At 49.2% G+C, this 23,153-nt stretch overlaps 2 protein-coding genes and 1 long non-coding RNA gene across 5 annotated transcripts; 2 read left to right on the top strand and 1 right to left on the bottom strand.

Annotated features, from left to right (window-relative positions):
- Positions 1–450: 450 nt before the first annotated feature.
- Positions 451–12,018, top strand: TUT1 (terminal uridylyl transferase 1, U6 snRNA-specific). 3 transcript variants are annotated; one of them, XM_005598238.3, is made up of 9 exons: positions 451–1,054; positions 2,601–2,791; positions 7,049–7,364; positions 7,551–7,651; positions 8,674–9,143; positions 9,754–9,863; positions 10,029–10,139; positions 10,308–10,400; positions 10,824–12,018. In XM_005598238.3, the coding sequence occupies exons 1-9, from the start codon at positions 973–975 to the stop codon at positions 11,972–11,974; spliced, it is 2,625 nt and encodes an 874-aa protein (XP_005598295.1). In that variant the 5' UTR covers positions 451–972; the 3' UTR covers positions 11,975–12,018. The 3 variants fall into 3 exon arrangements, with proteins under 3 accessions (XP_005598295.1, XP_070086114.1, XP_070086115.1); XM_070230013.1 differs by having other exon boundaries at positions 1,034–1,516; XM_070230014.1 differs by having other exon boundaries at positions 1,051–1,201.
- Positions 8,485–12,947, bottom strand: LOC138916725 (uncharacterized). The gene is made up of 2 exons (XR_011424061.1): positions 12,823–12,947; positions 8,485–12,278 (listed from the first exon to the last, which is right to left on the bottom strand). It is a non-coding gene; the product is annotated as an uncharacterized lncRNA (long non-coding RNA).
- Positions 12,948–13,225: 278 nt separating this feature from the next.
- EEF1G (eukaryotic translation elongation factor 1 gamma) lies at positions 13,226–22,547 on the top strand. The gene is made up of 10 exons (NM_001081785.1): positions 13,226–13,256; positions 14,359–14,517; positions 15,212–15,275; positions 15,432–15,574; positions 16,243–16,386; positions 17,748–17,877; positions 18,288–18,492; positions 21,684–21,856; positions 21,949–22,073; positions 22,313–22,547. The coding sequence occupies exons 1-10, from the start codon at positions 13,245–13,247 to the stop codon at positions 22,469–22,471; spliced, it is 1,314 nt and encodes a 437-aa protein (NP_001075254.1). The 5' UTR covers positions 13,226–13,244; the 3' UTR covers positions 22,472–22,547.
- The last annotated feature ends 606 nt before the right edge of the window (positions 22,548–23,153 follow it).

The following is a 23,153-nucleotide window of genomic DNA, read 5'->3' as shown; positions in this document are numbered from 1 at the left end:
CAACAGCAAGAGCTGCTTAGCCCATCAGATAGTCTCCTCCATCTCATGGTCTCTGTCCCTAGGGCCTCCCCAGTTCCCTTACTCTCTCCCCGTCCTGAGCCAACACCTCAGTGATGTCGGGAGAAGCTGACCACTATCCCAGTGTGGGGCAAAGCAGCATCGTCCAATGTCTTCACTTATATGGTGGCCACCGTAGTAGGTTCCATCGCATGCCTCGAAGTGGGCCCGTGGCTCCGGCGCCTCCTGAGGACCCTCCGCGCAACCCACTATTGCGGAAGGAAAGCCCGGCTCACCAGGACTGCAGCGATCTGGCTGTGGCCCCCCAAGATGGAGTCCGCAAGATGCCCGGTGGGGGTCTAGCTCCCCAACCAAGGCTAGGAAGGGGTCGCAGAACACCCGTTTCGGGGGAGGATCGAGGGCAGAGGGAAAGAGTAACGCCCTGAGGAGTTCGAGAATCCAGGGGCAGCCCTGGGCTTCGTAGAGGCTGCTCATCCTCCGCCTTTATTCGCTAGGTAATATAGGGTTGAGGATACAGCCGCGCAGGGCTCTCCTGTCGCCTGAAGGAGGGCACAGCCTGGCCACGACCACCCAGCGAGGAAGCGGCCGGCTGTCAAGAAGCTGGCCCCGACCGCAAACCGGCGCCTGCCTTTGTGGCTTCTGTTATGAATATTCACGATTCTTTCGGCCAATCAACGCCTGAACAGTCCAGAGCACACCAATCGGCTTACCGCATGCAGATAAGCATCGTAGATGGGCCGCTTTTCCTAAAGCCAGTTAGGTTAACACAGTCTGGAAACGGAACCCTGAGTCGAAGAAGCTTGGTTTCCGGAGGAGTGTGCCCGCGCGATTGGCCGGTGCTACGTCACTTCCTATTGAACTGGCGGAAGTTGCTTCCGAGCGCGTTACGGTTTGTAGGAGTCGATTCCTGTGGTGGCAGGAGTGGTTGCATTTTGTTGGTACTGGAGAGTCGCGATGGCAGCGGTGGATTCGGATGTCGAATCGCTGCCGCGTGGGGGTTTCCGCTGCTGCCTCTGCCACGTGACTACAGCCAACCGTAAGCGGTGGCTAGAGAGGGGGGTGGCTGTGGGCTTCGTCTCTGGGTCTTAGCGAAAGTTACGGTTATAGATCATAGTTCTTGTCAAGTCAGTTGGTAGGGTCACTCACCTCCGTTTTCACTCCGCCCGTCCGAAGGGATTAGAGAGTGAGCAAAGTCCCACCACCTTACTCCGCTCCTTCCCGGTGTCCGAAATCTCCACGACGAAAGCCTCGTTATTTTATTCCCGCTTTAACCGTCATCTATTGAACATTCCCTTTGTGCCTGCCAGGCTCTAGGGTGGGGAGAGGGTATTCAGAGATGAAGGAGCTCTCCATCTAGAGATGGAGACAATTTCAGTGCTCTACAGATATGTTTGGAGAGCTGTGGCATCACAGAGAAGGTAGTAAGTCAGGGAGGCCCTACAGAGGAGCTACCCAAAGGCAGAGATGGGTGAAGTAGCATGGCTTGCACGCCTGAACGGTGGGTTTGGAAAAGTAAACGAAGTCCTTGTGTGACGGCGCAAGGGGCTCAATGAAACCTCAGATTCCACTTTTGAAGTTTGAAATCCTGATCTTCCATAAACAGGATCTTCTGTTCTTTTTCTTTGTAAATGGCACTATTTGTCCTGAAGGGCAAGCCAGAACTCCAAGATAGTCTTCCTTGGCCCCACATCTACATTGGTGACATCAAGCAGCTGACTCAAAATATAATAAAAATCATAATAGCAGCAAGTTTTTCCCACATTCACCATGTACCAGACTCTCTGCCATGTGCTATATGTGAATAATACATATGTAGTAGGTACGATTATTATCTCCCTTTTTTTCCTTTTTGAGGAAGATTAGCCCTGAGCTAATTACTGCCAATCCTCTTTATCCTGAGGAAGACTGGCCCTGAGCTAACATCCATGCCCATCTTCCTCTACTTTATACGTGGGACGCCTGCCACAGCATGGTGTGCCAAGCGGTGCCGTGTCCCCCACCCGGGATCCAAACGAGTGAACCCCGGGCCGCCAAATCGGAACATGCGCACTTAACCACTGTGCCGCAGGGCCGGACCCTATTATCTCCCTTTTGTATCTGAGGAAACTGATGCAGAGAGAGGTTAAGTAACTTCCCCAAGATCTCACACAGTTTGACAAAGCTGGGGTTTGAACTTGGGCAATGTGACTTCAGATCCTGCACTTGGAATCTCTACACCATACCCAGAGATGATCCATGGGGAATAGTCTAGGGTCCTGATTTATTTAGTTCTTTGTATGACCTGGATAAGTTACCTGTTCATTTCTTTACAATTTGCAGATACTCCTCTACCTAGCACTTACAGATGGTTTAAGAAATTCTTGTAGTGTAGCCATTTCTCCTGGGAACTACTTAGAGGGAATACCCTATAAAGACAAATGGACAAGAGAGGAAGGTGAGAGGAGTCAGAACTTTGTGTATTCAAAGGTCACACTTTCTCTGGCTTTGAAGGATCAGTAGGATTTAGGCACGCAGAGAAGAGTCAGGGAGTAGGTACACTGAAGAGTAATTCAGATGTTTTTGTCTCACATTTGTCTTTGCAGGACCCAGCCTACATGCCCACCTGGGAGGCCGGAAGCACCGGCACCTGGTAGAACTAAGAGCTGCCCGAAAGGCCCAGGGACTTCGAAGTGTGTTTGTCAGTGGCTTTCCCCGGGATGTGGATTCTGCTCAGCTCTCTGAGTACTTCCAAGCATTTGGATCTGTGGCCAGTGTTGTCATGGACAAGGACAAGGTAGAGTGAATGGCTCTCCGTGTAAAGAATGAGTCAGGTGTGCTGCATATCGAAAGAAACAAGAGAGAGAAGCCAGCAGCCTGTTTGAGCTGGTGTCTAGTGTGGCTTCTCGGTGGACTCTTCTTCAGTACTTGGGCTAATCCAGCGTTGTGAGCCCCTCCCCAACCCAGCCCCTGCTTGGATTTTATCAGTTCACCAGATTTAGTCATTGGGGGACTTGTTCATCATTTATTTCTTCCATCAGTCTTTTATTTGCGAAATATTTACTAACTGCTAACTTTGTAACAGGCACTGTGCTTAGAGCTGCATTCTTATTTTATTTTTTGTGAGGAAGATTGGCCCTGAGCTAACCTCTTTGCCAGTCTTCCTCTATTTTGTATGTGGGACACCACCACAGCATGGCTTGACAAGTGGTGTATAGGTCCGTGCCAAGGATCCAAACTCACAAACCCCAGGCTGCTGAAGTGAAGCGTGCGAACTTAACCACTACACCACCAGGCCGGCCCCTAGAGCTGCATTCTGAGTAGTGATAGGATATATGCGCCCCCTCCTTGCACAGAGCTTACAGTTTAGTGGAGAAAGTAGACATTCAGTGAGTAATTACAGTGACCACAACTTTGGGAGTTGTCTCCTAACCCTCCAAGAGACTGGTTGATAGCCCAGTTAGCAGTTTAGTAACTTATACTGAGAGGTACTGATTATCTGGTCAGAACACCCTGTCCTCTGGACAGTGCTAGACAAACAAGCTTGTTCTTGGTGGTCCTTTTTGTCTTGCTTCCATGCAGACCTTTTGTCAGTTTCTCTGTAGTCTCTTGGAAAAAGTTCACTGTTGTGGTGCTGTGTTCTGTGGTTATACTGTATTCTGAGACTGCCCTCTAGTTCTGAAGGGGTGGCTCAGGTGATCCCAAATCTCCTTAGCAGCCCAGGTCTTCTCTTAGGATAGAGTGGGGTCTGTTTTTCTTAAGAGATTGCAGTCAGCAGCTGACCCACAATGGCTTCAATAAAAGGGGTTTAATTGTTCTCTTGGAACAAGAAGTCCAGACCTGAGCTGTGCAGGGTTTTCCTGTTTTCCTGCTCTGTCATTATTGGTACGTGGCTCTCACTTCAGAATTGTAATAATGCTGCTTCCACATCCTATGGCAAGAAGAAGGGATAAGTTGAAGGGCAGAGTATAAAAGGTATGGTCAGCTGAGCTGAACCCTCCTCCCTTTTCTTTATTTCCCGGAAGGATACCTTTTCCAGAGGCCTCTTCAGTAGACTTCTGCTTATATCTCATTGGTCAGAACTCTATTGCATAGTTACCCCTAGCTACAGGCAAGCCTGGGAAATGTAGCTTTTTTTTAGCTGGGCACTTTTCCCTTCTGAACAAAAATTGGGGTTCTGTTAGTAAGGAAGAAAGGGAGAATGTGTATTGGTGGGCAGTTGGCAGTGTCTGCCTCAGGTTACTTCTTCAGAAAGCTCCATGTCCCCATTTTTGGTCATATTTATTTCAGTTGTAAAGAATGGTCTTTTCCTGAACTTAAAGTTTCTGAGGCTTTTAATTATTATAACAATAATGATTAAAATTTTTATTGAGCAATTACTATGTACAAATTAGTGCTAAGTACTTTATATACAATATCTCATTTAATCTCCACGACATTTCCTTGAGGGAGATCATCGCTGGAAAGTTGGAGATTTGGGGGTTTGAGCCCCTACTTGGGAGGCAGTTACAAGTTACTTAAGCTCTCTGAGTTTTATTTTCTTAATTTTTAAAATGGGAATAATAATACATACTTTTTAGGGGTCTTATGAGACTTAGAAATAGCTTCTACGAACAGCTTGGTTTATAATAAGCCCTCATTAAATGGTGACTAGCTGGGGATGCTGCTATTGAGACGAGATGAATGTCCAGGATACAGGCTTCTGAATCTGCTAATCCCTCCCTCCCTAATGCCTTCCGTGTGCTTCCTGAGAGGAATATGTACACAGAGACAAGGCCAGGCATAGAGACACCTAATTTCTAGCTGGGGCTTTGGTTGCACACTTGGAGTTGAACTGCAGCCTGGTGAGCCGCGTGATTCCTCGGAGTCAGAAGATTGGCCTGGGCAGGTCCAAGTGGTTGCCTTTCTCCTTGGTTTCACTTTGGTTCTTTGCTCTCTTTGGCATAAAAGTAGAAGTGAGGGTAGGAAGGGCACATGTGTGATATCACACAGCATAAAATTCATCCTTTTAAAGTATACATTTCAGTGGTTGTGAGTATATTTACAAAGTTCTGCAACGATCACTACTATATAATTCCAGAATGTTTCATCACCCCAAAAAGAAACTGCATACTCATTATCACTCTTTCCCCATCCATAATTCAGGCCTGTGTGCTGGGGAAGCCGTCCCCCCAGTTAGTTTTTTTTTTAAGATTTTATTTTTTTTCCTTTTTCTCCCAAAGCTCCCCTGGTACATAGTTGTGTATTTTTAGTTGTAGGTCCTTCTAGTTGTGACATGTGTGATTCTGCCTCAGCATGGCTTGAGCGGTTCCATGTCTGCACCCAGGATTCAAACTGGCGAAACCCTGGGCCGCTGAAGTGGAGTGCGCAAACTTAACCACTCAGCCATGTGGCTGGCCGCCCCCCCCGCCAGTTAATTTTTTATATGGTGTGATGTAGGGGTCTAACATTATTCTTTTGCATCTGGCTATCCAGTGTCCCAGCACCATGTGTTGAGAAGACTATTCTTTTGCCATTGAATGGTCTTGGCACCTTTGTTGAAAACAGTTGATGATAGATATACGGGTTTATTTCTGGAGCCTCAACAACATTCCCTTCATTGGAATGCCTGTCTTATTGCCAGTACTACAATGTCTTGATTACTGTAGAGGGTATCTTTTCTTTTTAAAGATTGGCACCTGAGCTAACATCTGATGCCAGTCTTCTTTCTTTCTTTTTTCTTCTTCTCCCCAAAGCCCCCAAGTACACAGCTGTATCTTCTAGTTGTGGGTCCTTCTGGTTGTGCTATGTGGGACGCCACCTCAGCATGGCCTGATGAGTGGTGCCATGTTCGTGCCCAGGATCCAAACTGGTGAAACCCTGGGCCACTGAAGTGGAGCACATGAACTTAACCACTCAGTCATGGGGCCAGCCCTGAGGGTACCTTTTTATAAGCAGGATGAGGCTCGAGCTTTACCACTGAAGAGAATATAAAAGAATAGTGAACTTTTGCCACAAAGCAGTCATATTTTTTCCTGCTCCTGCTAACATTTTACCTTTTAAAAAAAAATGGCCTAAAGAATTTCATTGAACTCAGCCAAATCAGGGGCCGGCCTGGTGGCATAGTGGTTAAGTTCGCTCACTCTGCTTCGGCGGTTAGGCGTTCACCAGTTCAGATCCCTGGCTCGGACCTATGCACCACTCATCAAGCCACACTGTGGCAGGCGTTCCACATATAAAATAGAGGGATATGGGCACGGATGTTAGCTCAGGGCCAATCTTCCTCAGCAAAAAGAGGAGGATTGGCAGCAGATGTTAGCTCAGGGCCAATCTTCCTTAAAAAAAACCCACAAAAAACCCCAAAAAACAGTAAATAAGTGAACTCAGCCAAATCATAGCAGCATGCTGTCATATCGCTGTTATTCCTAGATGGTAAATTTGTCAAAGATAGGGTTTATGTGTTTATATTTATGTCTGGCACAGTGCTCATTACATGGATTCTTAATGTTAAGAGTCTATGGGCCGGCCCCATGGCCAAGTGGTTGGGTTCTTGCACTCTTCCTCGGTGGCCCAGGGTCCTGCCAGTTTGAATCCTGGGTGCGGACATGACACCGCTCTTCGGGCCATGCTGAGGCAGCATCCCACGTGCCACAACTAGAAGGATCCACAACTAAAAATACACAACTATGTACCGGGGGGCTTTGGGAGAAAAAGGAAAAATAAAATCGTTTAAAAAAAGTCTTTAAAAAACAAAAGAGTCTAATTAAAGCAGGAAAAGTTGGGGGTTTATGAGTCATGGTCTAACAGTGAAATCACATCACTGGGAAGAGGAGGGGACAGTGAAACAGGTCAAATGAGATTTTCAGAGGCAGGCTGGGGTGAGAGTAAAATGTGTGGGATAGAAGTGAGGGAGAGAATTGCTTTTCTAAATATGCTCCCTGTTAGAGAAACATTAAGCAAATATTCTCAATTTATAGGGTGGTCCCCACTTCAAAGATTCTCACCCACTGTGAGACTGTGTGTTTGGATTCTTGGTTCTAAAACCATCATCCCTGCCCCTGTTGTGGTTTGCCAGGGAGTGTTTGCCATCGTGGAGATGGGGGACGTGGGTGCCCGGGAAGCTGTCCTGTCACAGCCCCAGCACAGCCTGGGAGGACATCGCCTGCGGGTCCGGCCACGGGAGCAGAAAGAGTTCCAGAGCCCTGCCTCCAAATCCCCCAAAGGGGCGGCCCCTGACAGTCACCAGCTGGCCAAAGCACTCGCTGAGGCCCCAGACGTTGGGGCACAAATGGTAAAGCTCGTGGGGCTGAGGGAGTTGTCCGAGGCTGAGCGGCAGCTTCGGAGCCTGGTGGTGGCCCTGATGCAGGAGGTCTTCACAGAGTTCTTCCCTGGTGAGTCGCCTCCCTCAGCTGTATCTGTGCCCTTCCTGTCCTTCCCTCCCCAGTGTCTGCACCCCACTCCCCCCTCAGCTAGTGGTGTTTGTTCGGTTGCTCCTCCACCTTCACGCCCCATTATGTTCTTCTGCCCTCTACTCTTCCCTAATGTCTGTTGACCTTTATTCTCTGCTCGGCACACAGGCTGTGTGGTCCATCCTTTTGGCTCTTCCATAAACAGCTTTGATGTCCATGGCTGTGATCTTGACCTCTTCCTGGATCTGGGTGACTTGGAAGAGCCCCAGGTGAGTGACCAGGGAGGCAGTTGGGAAGAGTCAGTGGGAATGGTCATGTGACTCTGGGCAAACAGTTACCTCTCAGGCCTCAGTTCCTTATCTGTAAAATAGGGACAAGGGGACCCACCTGAAAGGGTTATTGTAATTAGAGAATTGTGAATGTGGCTGGGTATTCAATAGGATAAAAATGAATTGACATGGGATAGATGGCATTTATAACAGGAAAACACCAGATTTCAAAATGGTGTGTATCTTATCTTATTTTGGAAAAAATATATATAAAAGGACATACAGTAAGGCAATTTTCGGGTTAAGTTTTTGCTTCTCTGTATTTTCTAACATTTAATGTACAGATTCTGTTTGTGGAATGGGAAAGGGTTATTATTTTTTTAAAAGCCTTTATTTTTTAGAACAGTTTTAGTTTCACAGCAAAATTGAGCAGAAAGTAGAGTTCCTGATACTTTCTGCCCCACAAAAGGGGTTATGTTTAAAATAAAATTTCTTTTATCATTCTGTCTACACACCATTTATATTTTCTGAATCATCGAGAGTAGGTTGCATCCATCATGCTTCTTTACGCCTTTCTATTGCAGTGTGTAGCACCTAAGAACCAAGGTGTTCTAGTGTACAACCACAGCATGATTGTCAAGTTGAGGAAGTGCTCCACTGGTACAAGTGTACAGCTTTACCAGACTTTAATCTACAATGCGTTCTCCAACCGGGTCAGCTACCCTGCCAATGAACTGTTGTGTTGTCTCTTTAGTCTTCTTTAATCTGGAACAGTTCCTCTACCTTTTTTCTCTTTGGTGACAGTGGCATTTTTGCAGAATACAGACCATTGATTTTATGGCATTAAAAGGTTATTTTTAATTTAAAAAAACTGTGAGGATTAAATGAGTTAATATATATAAAGCCCTAAGAATAGGGCCTGGCACATAAGCAGTAAGTAACAGATATCTCTTGGGGATGGGAATGTTCCTGGGTTGGGGGACAGCAGGGGAGGCACTCACTCAGCTCATTTCTATCCCCAGCCAGCCCCAAAGGCTCCTGAGTCTCCGTCCTTGGACTCGGCCCTTGCATCCCCACTGGATCCTCAAGCCCTGGCTGGCACCCCAGCCTCCCCTCCAGACTCGCAGCCTCCAGCTTCTCCTCAAGACTCGGAAGCCCTGGACTTTGAAATCCCATCCTCCTCCCTGGCACCCCGGACTCCGGACTCTGCTTTGGCCTCTGAGACCCTCGCCTCTCCCCAGTCCCTGCCTCCAGCCTCACCACTGCAGGAGGACCGGGGCGAGGGGGACCCAGGGAAGTCTCTGGAACTAGCAGAGGCCCCGAATGGGGAGAAGACAGAGGGTGTAGCCATGCTGGAGCTGGTAGGATCCATTCTTCGGGGCTGTGTCCCTGGAGTGTACCGAGTCCAAACTGTGCCCTCTGCCCGACGTCCTGTAGTCAAGTTCTGCCATCGGCCTTCAGGTCTCCATGGTGACGTCTCCCTCAGTAACCGGTACCTTTGTTTAGCGGGGTGGTCGGGGAAGGCCAGCTGAGCATTCAGAGGTGGCTGAGGAGGGAGCCCTGGTGTGGAACCGTCCCACACCTGCTGGGCCTCGAGGGTATCCTTGTTTGGTCCCGTCCCTCTTTCTGCCACTCACCTCCTGTCTGGCTTCCATGTCAGTGTTCGTAAAGTGTGTTTCTCGGAATATTATTTTTAAGAGATTTAGAAAAGAGTTACATGGTTGAATATGTTTGGGAAATGCTAAATTAAACACACAGGTTTCTCCCTTCCCTGCCTCTCCTCCACTGCCACCTTCCCTCTCTTTCTCCTGTCTTCCCTGTCTCCGTCCCTTTCTGTCTGTTTCTTTGCACACTAAAGGCTCTGAGTAGCCTTATAATACCATGCTCTGTGAATGTCCAAGACATTTTTAGAATGTAGTGTTTCCCAAACATGTTTGATGGTTTGTACACCCTCTCATAAGACCAATGTGTCAGCACACACTTTGGAAACCCTCTTTTGGCCTTATTCCAGCTGGTCCCCAGCACGCCAGTCTGGAATGAGAGCTGGGGGTGATAGGTTCAGAGGGTTCCCAAGCCCTGACACCCGTCTCCCTTTGTCCCAGGCTGGCCCTGCATAACTCCCGCTTCCTGAGTCTCTGCTCTGAGCTGGATGGACGAGTACGGCCCCTTGTGTACACCCTCCGCTGCTGGGCTCAGGGTCGAGGGCTGTCAGGTGAGAATGAATCAGGACACACTTGGGGCTGGGTTGGTGTTGAGGCAAAGGCAGGGATTCAGGGAGAGAAGGATGGGCAGGTACAGGAACCAGGGTTGAGAAAACCACCAAGGAGGGGATTGGAGGCACCTCTGTTCTAATTGGCATTATTGATTATTTACCCAGGGAGTGGCCCCCTTCTCAATAACTACGCCCTGACCTTGCTCGTGATCTATTTCCTTCAGACCAGGGACCCTCCTGTGTTGCCCACTGTGGCCCAGCTCACCCAGAAGGCAGGTACGGCAGCCCAGCGTCCACCCGTTCAATCTTGTTAGCTTCATCTCTCTTCTTCATCTCACTTAGACACACTAGCTACCCTGGGAATCAGATCTCTCTGTTGTCACCCCTATTTCCACCCCCGTATTCCTGCTTTCAGGCTGACCCTCACCTTTTTTACTTTCACAGGTGAGGGTGAACAGGTGGAGGTTGATGGCTGGGACTGTAGCTTCCCCAGGGATGCCTCGAGACTGGAGCCCAGCACCAATAAGGAGCCCCTGAGTGAGTCTGGGGAGCCCGGTAGAGGACTAATAAATGATGTTAATCACAATAGTAGGAAACATACCTCACACAGTCACTGTGTGCCAGGCATGGTTCTCACAGCAACCTCATGCAATAGCTAATATTGTTACTGCCATTTTACGGATGAAGAAACCACGGCTTGGAGTAATTAAGTGGCTTGCCCAAGGTTACACTGTTAGCAAGGGGAAGGAGCAGCATCTGGGGCAGGACACTGCTGGGGGCATGGGGAGAGAGGTTTGACTTCTTGTGTATAGGGATCAGAGGAGCCTGGCTTCTGGGTACTCCTCTGAACCCCTTGGAAAGGAAAAGGAAAGTCTTCCAGAGGGAATGGCCCGGGTGCAGGGCTTGTCTCAGCTCTGGCCTTCAGGTAACCCCTTTTCCCTGGTCTTCCTCTTGCTCCAGGTTCCCTGCTAGCCCAGTTCTTCTCCTGTGTCTCTTGCTGGGATCTTCGTGGCTCACTGCTGTCCCTGCGAGAGGGTCAGGCACTGCCTGTGGCAGGGGGCCTGCCCTCTAATCTCTGGGAGGGTCTGCGCCTCGGCCCTATGAATCTCCAGGATCCTTTTGACCTGAGTCACAATGTGGCAGCCAATGTGACCAGCCGGGTGGCCGGGCGGCTACAGAACTGCTGTCGAGCGGCAGCCAATTACTGCCGAAGCCTCCAGTACCAGCGTCGTTCCTCCCGGGGTCGGGACTGGGGGCTGCTCCCCCTCCTGCAGCCCAGTTCCCCTAGCTCCCTGCTGTCTGCAACACCCATCCCCTTACCCCCTGCTCCCTTCACCCAGCTCACTGCTGCCCTGGTCCAGGTGTTAAGGGAAGCATTGGGGTGTCATATAGAACAGGGCACCAAGAGATTACGGTCAGAGGGAGGTGGAACTGGGGAGTCTCCCCAGGGGGGGACAAGCAAAAGATTGAAACTAGATGGACAGAACAAAAGCTGTGAGGAGGGGAAGGAGGAGCAGCAGGGATGTGCAGGGGACCACGGCGAAGATGGTGTAGAAGAAATGGTTATAGAGGTTGGAGAGACAGGGCAGGACTGGGCCATGTGGAGCCCTGTGCAGCCAGGGGAGCCGCCCCTGATGACCAGAAAGCATGTAGTTGCTGGAGAAGAAGGGCCGTCAAGCCATGCAGCGCTGGCAGAGCAGGGGCCCAAAGGACGTGAGGCAGCCAGAGAAGGGTCCCAGAGTGAGACAGGGAAGGGAGCGTTGCTCTCCTCAGTGAGCTGGCGCTGTGCCTTGTGGCACCGAGTGTGGCAGGGGCGGAGGCGTGCACGGCGACGCCTGCAGCAGCAAACCAAGCAAGGAGGTGGAGGTGGTGCTGGCACAGGAGCAGAGTGGCTGGCGACTGAGGCTCGGGTGACCCAGGAGCTGAGAGGACTGAGCAGTGCTGAACAGAGGCCAGAGGCTGAGCCACTTCTGACGTTTGTGGTGGCTGCCTCCCAGGCTGACCACACTCTCACTGTGACCCCACTCCAGGATGCTCAAGGCCTGTTCCCTGATCTCTATCATTTCTTACAGGTTTTCCTCCCTCAAGCACTTCGAAATCTCCTCAAGTGAAGACAGGGCCCTAAAGGGCAATAAAGCTGCTAGTTTAACAAACACTACAGTTTTCCTCTGATTTCCACTTGGTAATAATCCTGCCCCTACCCAGTACTTCCTCTCCCCAGACCATAATGCAGCCTTCTCAGAGGGCTTTTTTGGCCACTTCGAGGTCTCCCTGTTCCTCCACCGCAGCAGCCTGTTTCGTTCCTTCCTACCGTTTATCGCAGCTGCAGGGAGTGCCCAGGACGTGTTGGTCTGGCCCCTGGAGCCCACTCAGTTCTTGAACGATGACATGCTGGGTGGGTGGGTTGAGCAGGATCTGTGAGAGGAAGCAAGTTAGCCTCCACATTGACCTTGCTGCCCAGATTTATGAATGGTGACAGGGCCTGAAATTTGGGTTCAGGGGTCTTCATTCTCTCACTTAGGGGAATTCATCCTGTTCTCTGGTAAATTGGGTAAGAGATTTTCAGACCTGAACACGGGCAAAGGGCAACCCATCAGAATTTGTCTGAAACTGTGAGCCCCCTTGAGTGACGGGAGGTGGAAGGGGTATGGCTGGGTTCTCCCTTAGGCTCCTCCCCTGTCGCAGGCTCCAGGACTAAGTCCCCTTTCTTTTCGCAGTAGGAACAGCATCCCAGGGCTGCAAGGCGGTTTATGGGAGGAAATCCCACTTTTAGAGGGTTTCAGACCTGGGCTCCGGTTAGATACACGTGCTCTGCTCTAGAAAGCCAGAGCGGGAACAAAAGGAATTTGGCAAGTCGCCACCTCCGCAGGAGTTGTTTCCGCTCCTGAGTGTCACAATCACGGTGTTAGGGGCTTGGCAGGACCTCCCATCAAGTCACTCGTCCCTGGGCCTCACTTACACTGTGGGCCCCGCAAGCCGCAGGGGAATGCCGACTCGGGGACGCGGCGCCGCACCGGGTTGGCAGCTGTGCCACGTAGCCGCCAAGGGGCGACTTTCCAGCTAGTTCTCACAGTTTCCCCTCCCTCCGCGCCCAGTATCTCCACCTCGGGACTCCGATTGGTGGTACCTGAGGGGAGGGCTAGTCCGGAGCCCCATTGCGCAGGCGCGATCCTTTTCCGCGTAGGCCAGCAGACCCCACCCCCTTCCCTTTCCAATTCTGTCGCCGCGGGACACCGAACTGTCGTGCGTATGCCGTCTGTGCCGTCCTCGCTTTCCGGCTGCTGTCTCTCCACGTCTCTCCCTTCCCCCCTCCCTTCCCTCCCTGACGGCTTACTTTGCGGCAGCGCCGAGAGCCCCACCCCCTTTCTCTGCGGAATCACCATGGCGGCTGGGGTAAGTTTGCCGGCTCTGGCGAGCCAGGTCACCCTATCCGACGCCATCCTCTGCCCGAGTTGGGTGAGCTGGCGTCAGAGGAGTTCTGGAGCCGAATGGGGAGCTGACCTAGGATCTAGAGACCGTACTGTTGGAGAGCAGGGCTTCCAGGCCCCGGAGGGGAACTGAGGCTGGGGCTCTCGGAGGCCAAAGAGGTGGAAGGGTCTGGGGCAGAGGAGAAAAAAGATGCCGGGTCCTGACTGTCTGGGGCCGGGGAAAGGGGTTCGGGTTCATTGCCGCCTCGAGACGTGGGATCTGGGCAGGTTGACAGAACTTTTGCGACCGTTTTGTGGGACAACAGTAGGGACAGGGTGAAGAGGAGGGTCTTTGTGGGCAAGGACGGCTGGCCTCGGCTGAGGGTCATCCATCAGGGGAGTTCGGGAGCGAGAGGAACCTCCGGACGGTGGAGTCAGACCAGTCGGACCCCCCTGGTCAGGTTAATAGGAGAAGTGAAGGCAACATCAGGGAACTCACTGCGGGACGGGATCGGAGGATGCTGCGCGTGACAGGAAAGGCTTTTTAGGGAGACCGAGTTGATTTAGGAAGAGGAGATGCCGTTCTAGATCTCGGTGGCTATTTTGAGGGGAACCTGGGAATGTCTTGGTCGGGGTTTGTGTCTTAGAGACGAGAGAGATGCTCGGGAAGGAGTGAGCGGCTCAGCAGTGGAGTAGCAGGCACCCGGTAACCATCAATGAATGAAACCCTGGCTCAGGGAAGGGAGGGGCGGATGCTTGGCGGCAGATGGAGTCCGAGGGACCTAGGAGTTCTGGATTTCTTAGAGATAGATTCGAGGAGAAGAGCATGCTTCTCGAGATGTCCTTATGGAAGGTCAGATCTGTCAACAAGCTTTATTTAGCAGTTGGTGTGTTGTTCTGTCCTCTGGTATTTTGGAGGACTCTGATTACACATGACAGGTACTAAGGAATGTGGTTCACCAGGGGGAGTAAAGGAGTGAGTTGAACAGATTGGGGTCACTCAGGGAAGTCCTTCTGGGAGGTGACATTTAGGACTGGGACTCTTCAACTCATGCTAATTTTTTTTTCCTCTCCTCTTTCTGGCACAGACCCTGTACACATATCCTGAAAACTGGAGGGCCTTCAAGGCTCTCATCGCCGCCCAGTACAGCGGGGCTCAGGTCCGCGTGCTCTCCGCACCACCCCACTTCCACTTTGGCCAAACCAACCGCACCCCTGAGTTTCTCCGTAAATTTCCTGCCGGCAAGGTAAGTAGGAAGTGGAGAGGGGCCTTTGGTCCTGAGAACCCGAGGAGTTGTTAAGGGTCTGTCACCCTGAAGATGGCCTCCATCTTTAAAAGGGAGCTTTCCATGTTTTCTTTTCCACGTTTCAGTGATTTTTTTTAAAAAAACCTTTATTTTGAGGTAATTGTAGATTCAGATGTAGTTAGAAATAATAGAGAGCTATTCAGTGACTTTTTATAAAATTCACAGACTTTTACTTTGTATTTACGTGAGAGAATGAGTTTTGGCTGTTTCAGTGCAAGTAAATCAAGTACCTACTATGAGCAGAATTCTTGTCCCAAGAGGCTTACAGAGATAGGTCACCATGCTAAGAGTAGAAGAGATCAAGTATAGTGTGAGGAATGCTGTAATGCTTTGAATATTGTAGATAGCGATAGAAGACTAGGCTTCTGGCCGTTTGCTTATTTGATTGAGGAGTTTTATACAAATATCTGATAATAGGTAAGTCTTTTGGGTTTCTTATGTGAATTCAGATTGTAAGGGGTACCAAGTTATTCAAGTATTTTTGGTTCCTGAGTTCCAGACAGTATCAAGAGTTTGGTTAGCAAGAGTTGTCAGCCTTATATAAAAATTTGTATCCAAAACAATGCAGTTCCCAGGATTGGTTAGTGAGAGATGACTATGTATTTTACTTATGTTTTGTCTGCTTTGTCCCCAGGTTCCAGCATTTGAGGGTGATGATGGGTTCTGTGTGTTTGAGAGCAATGCCATTGCTTACTATGGTAATTTGCAGCGAATGTGGAAATGGGAGGGTCTGGAGGTGAGGGGTCTATGCGCGGGTGAGGGGGAGCCGCAGTGAACAGGGAGAGGACTTTTCAGGGACCTGGATTGGTGTTGGCATGACTCCAACGTTCTGACCTTTTGTTCTGCCTCTGCAGTGAGCAATGAAGAACTGCGGGGAAGTACTCCAGAGGCAGCAGCCCAGGTGGTCCAGTGGGTGAGCTTTGCTGATAGTGACATAGTGCCCCCAGCCAGTACCTGGGTGTTCCCCACCTTGGGCATCATGCACCACAACAAGCAGGTGAGCCTTGGAATGTGGGGAGAAGTCAAGGGCAGGGATTACATCCACTCCTGAGTGTCGGGGAATAAGAAAATAGGTTGAGAAAGATGCCAAGAATGTGTGTGTAATGAGAAGACCTAATCTTCGGGGTGAAATTTGGGAGCACTGCGCTCATGATAGCATCTGGGTTCCTTGTCAGACTCTGTGGACGTGGTGTCTACATCATGCACTGTCAGAGGAGAGATTTCTGCTGTAGGAAGGTTATACCGGCCAAATGGTGGGCGAGTGGTTAGAGCCGATGACCTATAAGATTCCGTCTAGGATCTGAAGATAGAGGACTATGATTGTTGCAATGGGAATGAAGCCAGACTGCACCATGAAGAAATTTAGTGCTGAGAGAGCTTCCTTCGTGATACATTTGCAGTGATTGTAGGATCTGACTCCAGTGAAACCAGGGGGATGAGCTGGGACTCAGTAACTGGAAAGCTACCTTAGTTGTGTTATTAGGGGGAGAAGGGGAGGGAAGGGGATTATTTTCCCTCTGATCTTGGCACACTAAAAAACAGTAAACGAGTTTTTCATGAAGCTGAGTTTAATTTAAAGGACTGTCCATTCTGAAATTGTGACACTCTTGCTCTTGAATGTTCTTTAGTTTCTGAGTGATAAGTTGGATCATATTAAATCACTAGGCCACAGAGAACGCAAAGGAGGAGGTGAGGCGAATTCTGGGGCTGCTGGATGCTCACTTGAAGACGAGGACTTTTCTGGTGGGCGAACGAGTTACGCTGGCTGACATCACAGTTGTCTGCACCCTGTTGTGGCTCTACAAACAGGTGAAGTTTATAAAGAATCAGGTTGGCAGAGGGTAGGTGGGGGTTAAAAACCAAGTGACAAGTCTCTCAGGTTACTGTGTGTCCTGCTGAGGACTTGGACGGGAGGGAGTCTGAGATGACAGCTCGTGTCTGGGAATCCCAAGATTGAGCACTATGGCTTCTCCTCCTCCTCCTGAGAAGTTTGGGAACGTTCTCTTGCCCTTAGTTTTTGTTTGGCAACTAAGGTGCTTGGTTTGCTCCCATATTTCTTGGAAAGCCCAGTTGTGCTGAACTGTGAAGACAGAGGTAGGGATGGCAGCTTCAGCATCAGGAGCTTTTGGAGGCAGAACTAGATTCTCTTCTTGGCTTCATAACTTACTAGTTGGAGGTAGAAGGCTGTGTATGTCTGTGTGTGTGTGAGTTCCTTAAGTCCTGTTTTTGTCATCTGTAAACTATAAAACCAGGGTAGTAATAATCAGTTGTAGAGGTTATTGGGTCAAAAAAGATGACATGTTGCTGGTTCCTAAATAGCAGCTCTTGGACTGGTTCAGGTCCAGAATAGTAAGGTGATAGCAAAGAGAAAAGCACCTACTTCGTGCCAGACCCTGTGCCAGGGGCCTTACTGGGATCATCTCAGTGAGTCTGCCTGTGTGTGGGCGAGGAAAAATGGAGCCTGCCCAAGGGCATGTAGCTAGTAAGTGGTGGAGTAGAGTTTGAACCCAAGTACTGCAGAACCAGCAGAGATGACTGCGATGTTCTGTCTCCACGACAACGTTATTTTTCCTCTGATCTTGGCAAACTAGAAAAAGGTAAATGAGTTTTTCATGAAGCTGAGTTTAATTTGAAGGACTGTTCGTTCTGGAATAATAGTTAGGCTTTTTGCTGTTGAATGTTCTTGGTTTTCTGAAGGTTGATGGTAATGTGTGTGTGTGTAGGTGTATATATATATGTTGTGTAGTTAATGTAGATAGTTTTTATTATTTGGTAAAATGAGTAATTGATAGCCCTCTGTTGGTCCCAACCTTTTTTTAAAAAAAATTTTATTGACGTGTGAAGTTCAAAAGATTGGAAACCAAGTGTGAAATAGATTTGTAGAAGGAGCAAGGCACCATATAAATATTATTGCTACCAAGTAGATTCCTACTAAATGGAGGGTGGGATCAAGCATCCATTAAATGGGACTGGACTGGCAAAAAGAGATGAGGAGGTAAATGGGAAGTAGCCCTCCAAGGTAAGATGGTGTTCTGGGGAGCTGCTGTCTGGGAGGTTGAGAGGAAGGTGGTGCTTTGGTGTAGGAAAAAACAAGGGTCTCTCGGCCTCTGGCTTGAAACTCTTCAGGACGTTTCCCTCACTGACTCTGTTTCCACCCTTCATCCTGGCAGGTCCTGGAGCCTTCTTTCCGCCAGGCCTTCCCCAATACCAACCGCTGGTTCCTCACCTGCATTAACCAGCCCCAGTTCCGGGCTGTCTTGGGGGAGGTGAAGCTCTGTGAGAAGATGGCCCAGTTTGATGGTAAGTCTGAGGAGGTTGAGGAGCGTCTGGCCAGGGTTGGGCTGGTTTGTGCTGCCAGGGTTGGGCTGGTTTGCTCGGTCTCAACCCTTGGATTTCCTTTCCAGCCTTTGGGTCATATGGACCCACGGAATGTAGGGTATCACATGCAGTAACTAGTTTGTGAAACTTGTTTTATACGCACATGTGCTCTCATTTGTGTTAATTTGTGTTATATGTAATTACGACGCACGCATATTTGTTGCTGAGAGTTGTGTTCTTTCTCGGAGATGTCCAGTGAGCTGGTGGCAGGGTGCTGAGAGCCTAGATCCCTTAATTCGCCCAGCTTTCCTCCATTATCCTGTTTGCTGCCTGGTTTTGGAGGGATGTGGAAAGAGGCAGGACACTGACACTTCTGCTTTCCTCTGCACCAGCTAAAAAATTTGCAGAGAGCCAGCCTAAAAAGGACACCCCAAGGAAAGAGAAGGGTTCTCGGGAGGAGAAGCAGAAGCCACAGGCTGAGCGGAAAGAGGAGAAAAAGGCGGCTGCTCCTGCTCCTGAGGAGGAGATGGATGAATGTGAGCAGGCGCTGGCTGCTGAGCCAAAAGCCAAGGACCCCTTTGCTCACCTGCCCAAGAGGTAAGGGTATTGGAGGGGACATGGACCCAAGAAGGCCTGTTTTCGCCTATGTGTGTTCCCCTCACACACAGCTACGGCCCAGAATTTTAGGTTGTGTATACAAAATTGAAAGGCGTGTTTTAGTTGCAAAAACAGCAACTTCCTGAATTTATCATCAAGAATTGGGTAAATTTCAAAAGTAAAAAGCAAGTTCCAAACACATTTAGTATTTGGAAAGATTGGAACTTCCTTTCTAGCAGAGAAAGTAGGCAGGTACAGAAATCGATGTGGAGTTAAATTGGTCTTTTCCTGCTCGCTAAGATTTGAAATCCCTCTGAATTAACAGTGAGAGCTGCAAGAAGGTGCAGGGAGCCTTGTGTCAGCTCTGCTGGGCTGGCTTTGCTGAAGCAGCAGTGACACCACGTCAGAATGGTTTGCTTATGTTTTTGCTGTTTTGATGAACCAGGTTGTATAAAAATTGCTTACTAACAGAAAGGACGATGGCCATGTCTACACAGTGCCTGTCTGGTTCATTGTTTGCAAAACTGGGGGCATTAAACCCCTCAAGGAGAAGGAGCTAGATGGGGTGGTCGTCTGTATCCTCTTTTCAGTAAATGTAGGGGTCCTTGGAAGAAAGAATACAGTATAAGGGAGATTTTTGGTCTGACAAAGGTGCGACACCCAGTCCTTGCCCAGTTCTCTTCCATCAAATCTTTCTTCAGTCACTGCCCCAAGTCCTGAGAATTTCAGGAAATATGAAGAATGTCTTTTCTGTGGTCACTTTGTTCTCTTTTCTCTCTACTTTGCTCACCCTCTCATTCTACCTTTCCAAAGCCATCCGGCCTTTCACTAGTTTGGTCTGTTAGGGTTCAACAGGGTTTCACCTCCCTCATTTTGTAATGTTCGTGATATGGGATAAACCAGTGTGAAGGAGCTCACACTGGTGGTGGGCATAATAGCTGTGCTTAAGATTGTAACTTAAAAACATCATAGTGGGGCTGGCCCTGTGGCCTAGTGGTTAAGTTTGTGCGCTCTGCTTCGGTGGCCCAGGGTTTCACCAGGTTCGATCCTGGGTGCCGACCCAGCACTGCTCATCAAGCCATGCTGAGTTGGCGTCCCACAGCACAACCAGAAGCACCTACAACTAGAATATACAACTATGTACTGGGGCTTTGAGGAGGAGAAGGCAAAAAAAGAGAAAAGATTGGCAACAGGTGTTAGCTCAGGTGCCAATCTTTAAAACAAAAACACGCAAAAAATCACAGTGCTGGACAGTCACCTTTAGGAACTGCTACTTCCCCTTCTGGGGAGCAACTTGGAGTGTAGCTGAGAGCTGTTACTTCTGGGCACTTCGTACAAGACCAAGACGGCTCTGGACGCAGCTGCTTAGATATATTTCGTTTTGAGCTAAAGTGATTTACTTTGAGCCTAGCACAGGGGCAGGTCAAGAGGGAGCAGAATTTTTGGTGTGTGTAAATAAGCTGTGATAACTAACCCAAATTACATATGCTGTTGTAACATGGGTAATGTTAATTATTAGCTAGAGATTTTCACATTTATTAGGTCTCTATACTCTGGGCAGAAAATAAATCAGGCAGTAAAAAAATCTTAAATAAACTTTGCATTTCTTATATCCTTTGTGGATTTTTTTTTAAGATTTTATTTTTCCTTTTTCTCCCCAAAGTGCCCCTGGTACACAGTTGTCTATTTTTAGTTGTGGGTCCTTCCAGTTGTGGCACGTGGGACGTTGCCTCAGCATGCCCCCACAAGCGGTGCCATGTTCGCACCCAGGATCCGAACTGGTGAAACCCTGGGCCACCAAAGCGGAGTGCACGATCTTAACCACTCTGCCACCTGCCTGGCCCCTGGGGAATGTTTATTAATACCTATTGGTAGTGCATCACCATGGTGCTCTGCTGGCCTGCAAGATGATTTTCCCTGGGATTTTTAATGTCACGAAGGTCATGCCTTCAAAGACCAAGGCTGTGATTTGTCCAGAGTTAATTCTAGTCCTTTTAAGGCCTTTTAGCTAAACTTGTTTCAGGAGCTATTCAGAGCTTATGGTTACTTAAAAAAAATGGATCCACGATCATGAATAATAAAGTTGGAACAGTTTCGGAGGGTGTGAATAAAAAATCCGTAGTCCTTTTTGGGTGGTCGAGGTATTAAAGCTCCTCAGATGGGGTCTCTGCTGTGCATTAGGGAAGGAACCTAGGACCTAGATTTGAAGGGCAGATTCTCTGCTACATTGTGATTGTGGGCAATCCACACCACTTAACCTGCCTGTAAAGGGAGGGGAGGTAACTGTCTCTAACTCTAGGATTTGTTGGGATTATTTATGCTAATGAATAATTGAGCCAATTAAACGTTCAGTAAGGGGGGTTAATAGGTGTATGGGACATTTGCAAAGAATTCTCAATAGCATGACATGGTATTAAATGAACAAATTGTGTAAGGCACAAAACTACGTTATCTTTGCAAACTCACCAGTGAGAAATAAATTATCTTGTTTGCTGGCATTGCAGGTGATTTTCTTCAGTTAGCATGTATTTTTATAATTGGAAAGGAAGAAATAGAACGCCTACCATGAGGGGAAGGACCTCTCCTATATTGTTGCTGGCATTCTTGGCTCATCGTGTCAGATTGCTTCAAAGATACTGAAACCCAAGGGTTATTCAGCATCTGAACTTGTTTCTGGGCAAAATGACTAAAGGATATGGGTGTAAGATTTGGGGTGGAGGCCCTTTGAAAATGTTCACTGCTTACATTGCTGTCATATCATAGTGTGTGTAACCCGAAGAGGCCTGTGGTGGGGGAAAGAGACTTGGGTGAGTCAGTAACTGAATGTGACTCATGGAAAAGAGCCCGGGGAGGGGCTGCCCAGGAAAAAAAGAGGAGGCCTCCTCACCCTGCGTCTCCACCAGGGGGCAGCAGTTCGCCGTGCCTTTCCTGGGGCAGGTCTCCTTTGAGCCCCACCTCTAAGTGTCTAGCATACTCAGTCTGGGGGTAGGGAGCGAGGGAGTACCTTAGGCCCCTGTTCATGCCCTTCAGCTCACAGGCCTCATTAGGTTATACACATCTGCCAGACTCTTCCTTTAAACCAGTACGTTTTAAGCGAAAAGGCCCTTAGGTTCTTTTGGCATGGCAACCCTTTGTTGCCTTAGTGTAGGACCTTTTCCACATTGACCTCCTTGGTTTTTTCCTCCATTCAGTACCTTTGTGTTGGATGAATTTAAGCGCAAGTACTCCAATGAGGACACACTCTCTGTGGCGCTGCCGTATTTTTGGGAGCACTTTGACAAGGATGGCTGGTCCCTGTGGTACTCTGAGTACCGCTTCCCTGAAGAGCTCACCCAGACCTTCATGAGTTGCAACCTCATCACTGGTGAGAAGTGGGTGGGTCTGGGAAGAGGGAGAGAGGGCAAGGTAGTGGGTGATGTGATTCCCAAGGCTGAATGTTCTCCCTTGTCCCTTCAGGAATGTTCCAGCGATTGGACAAGCTGAGGAAGAATGCCTTTGCCAGCGTCATCCTCTTTGGAACCAACAATAGCAGCTCCATTTCTGGAGTCTGGGTCTTCCGAGGCCAGGAGCTCGCCTTTCCGGTGAGGAAGGTGTAGGGTATGAGTGTGTGTCTTGAGGGTGGGACAAGGCTACGAGAAGCACACTCCTTTATTCCTGGACTGACGAGCATTCAGGAGAGTCCAAGGGATGTGTACAGAAAGGAGTTCATGTTCACACGAATCCTCGGCTCTGATGACATCTGTCTGAGCTGGAAGTAACAGGTGTGAGACAGTATCGGATAACCTGACCACATCCTTCTTACCTGGCTTTTTCTCTCCAGCTGAGTCCAGATTGGCAGGTGGACTACGAGTCATATACATGGCGGAAACTGGATCCTGGCAGCGAGGAGGCCCAGACGCTGGTTCGAGAGTACTTTTCCTGGGAGGGGGCCTTCCAGCATGTGGGCAAAGCCTTCAATCAGGGCAAGATCTTCAAGTGAACATCTCTTGCCACCGCCCAGCTGCCTGCACCTGCCCTTCAGGGAGACGGGGGTCATTAAAGGAAACTGAACATTGAACCCTTTCCTGTCCTGCCTTCTTTGTGAGTGATGGCTTCAAGAGGGAGTAGCTGTATGGAAGCAGGGTGTTTTCTATGCCTGGTGTACCTCCCTTGGCAGGAGAGAAATCTTCAGAAGAGCAGGGAGAGAGGCCTCGCCTCAGTTTTGATTTTTATGACCCTGCCTCCTACTGTGATGGGACTGTCTTCTATCTGGGAGATTTTGGATGCTGTTAGGGTGGGTGGTGACATGGGGCTTTGTAATGACCTAATTCCTAAGGATCAGATTCCAGACCTTCCCCAGTGAAGGGAGAGAACACCAGTTAATGATGTCAGAGCTAACATACGATGGGCACAGCAAGCAGAGGAACTTTACGGTTTCCCACAACTGCCCTGTGAGGGAGGAAGGCGGTGGTATCCAAGGGTCATAGTTTAAATACTTACAACAAGCAGGAAGGCCAGGCACAGGCTACTCGGAACAGACGCTGGCCCGTTGGCCCTAACCTGGCTGTGGATCCTCTGGGATAGCCCTACTTGTTAACAAGGAAGTAGGGTTCAGAGATATAAGTAACTTGCCCGTGATCACACATCGTAAGTGCTAGAGGCAGGACTTTGAACCCCGTGGG

This window comes from Equus caballus, chromosome 12, assembly GCF_041296265.1.
Source record: "Equus caballus isolate H_3958 breed thoroughbred chromosome 12, TB-T2T, whole genome shotgun sequence".
Classification (NCBI taxonomy): domain Eukaryota; kingdom Metazoa; phylum Chordata; class Mammalia; order Perissodactyla; family Equidae; genus Equus; species Equus caballus.
Note: the sequence above shows the minus strand (reverse complement) of the source record. Positions and strands in the feature narration are given on the sequence as shown.

Bases quoted from the DNA above. Each gene is read 5' to 3' on its own strand.
- TUT1 (XM_005598238.3), top strand. From the start codon at position 973: ATGGCAGCGGTGGATTCGGATGTCGAATCGCTGCCGCGTGGGGGTTTC. The intron at 1,055-2,600 runs GTAAGCGGTGGC...TTGTCTTTGCAG, and splicing joins CCACGTGACTACAGCCAACC to GACCCAGCCTACATGCCCAC. The intron at 10,140-10,307 runs GTACGGCAGCCC...TTACTTTCACAG, and splicing joins CCAGCTCACCCAGAAGGCAG to GTGAGGGTGAACAGGTGGAG.
- EEF1G (NM_001081785.1), top strand. The intron at 14,518-15,211 runs GTAAGTAGGAAG...CTTTGTCCCCAG, and splicing joins GTAAATTTCCTGCCGGCAAG to GTTCCAGCATTTGAGGGTGA. The intron at 22,074-22,312 runs GTGAGGAAGGTG...TTTTCTCTCCAG, and splicing joins GCCAGGAGCTCGCCTTTCCG to CTGAGTCCAGATTGGCAGGT.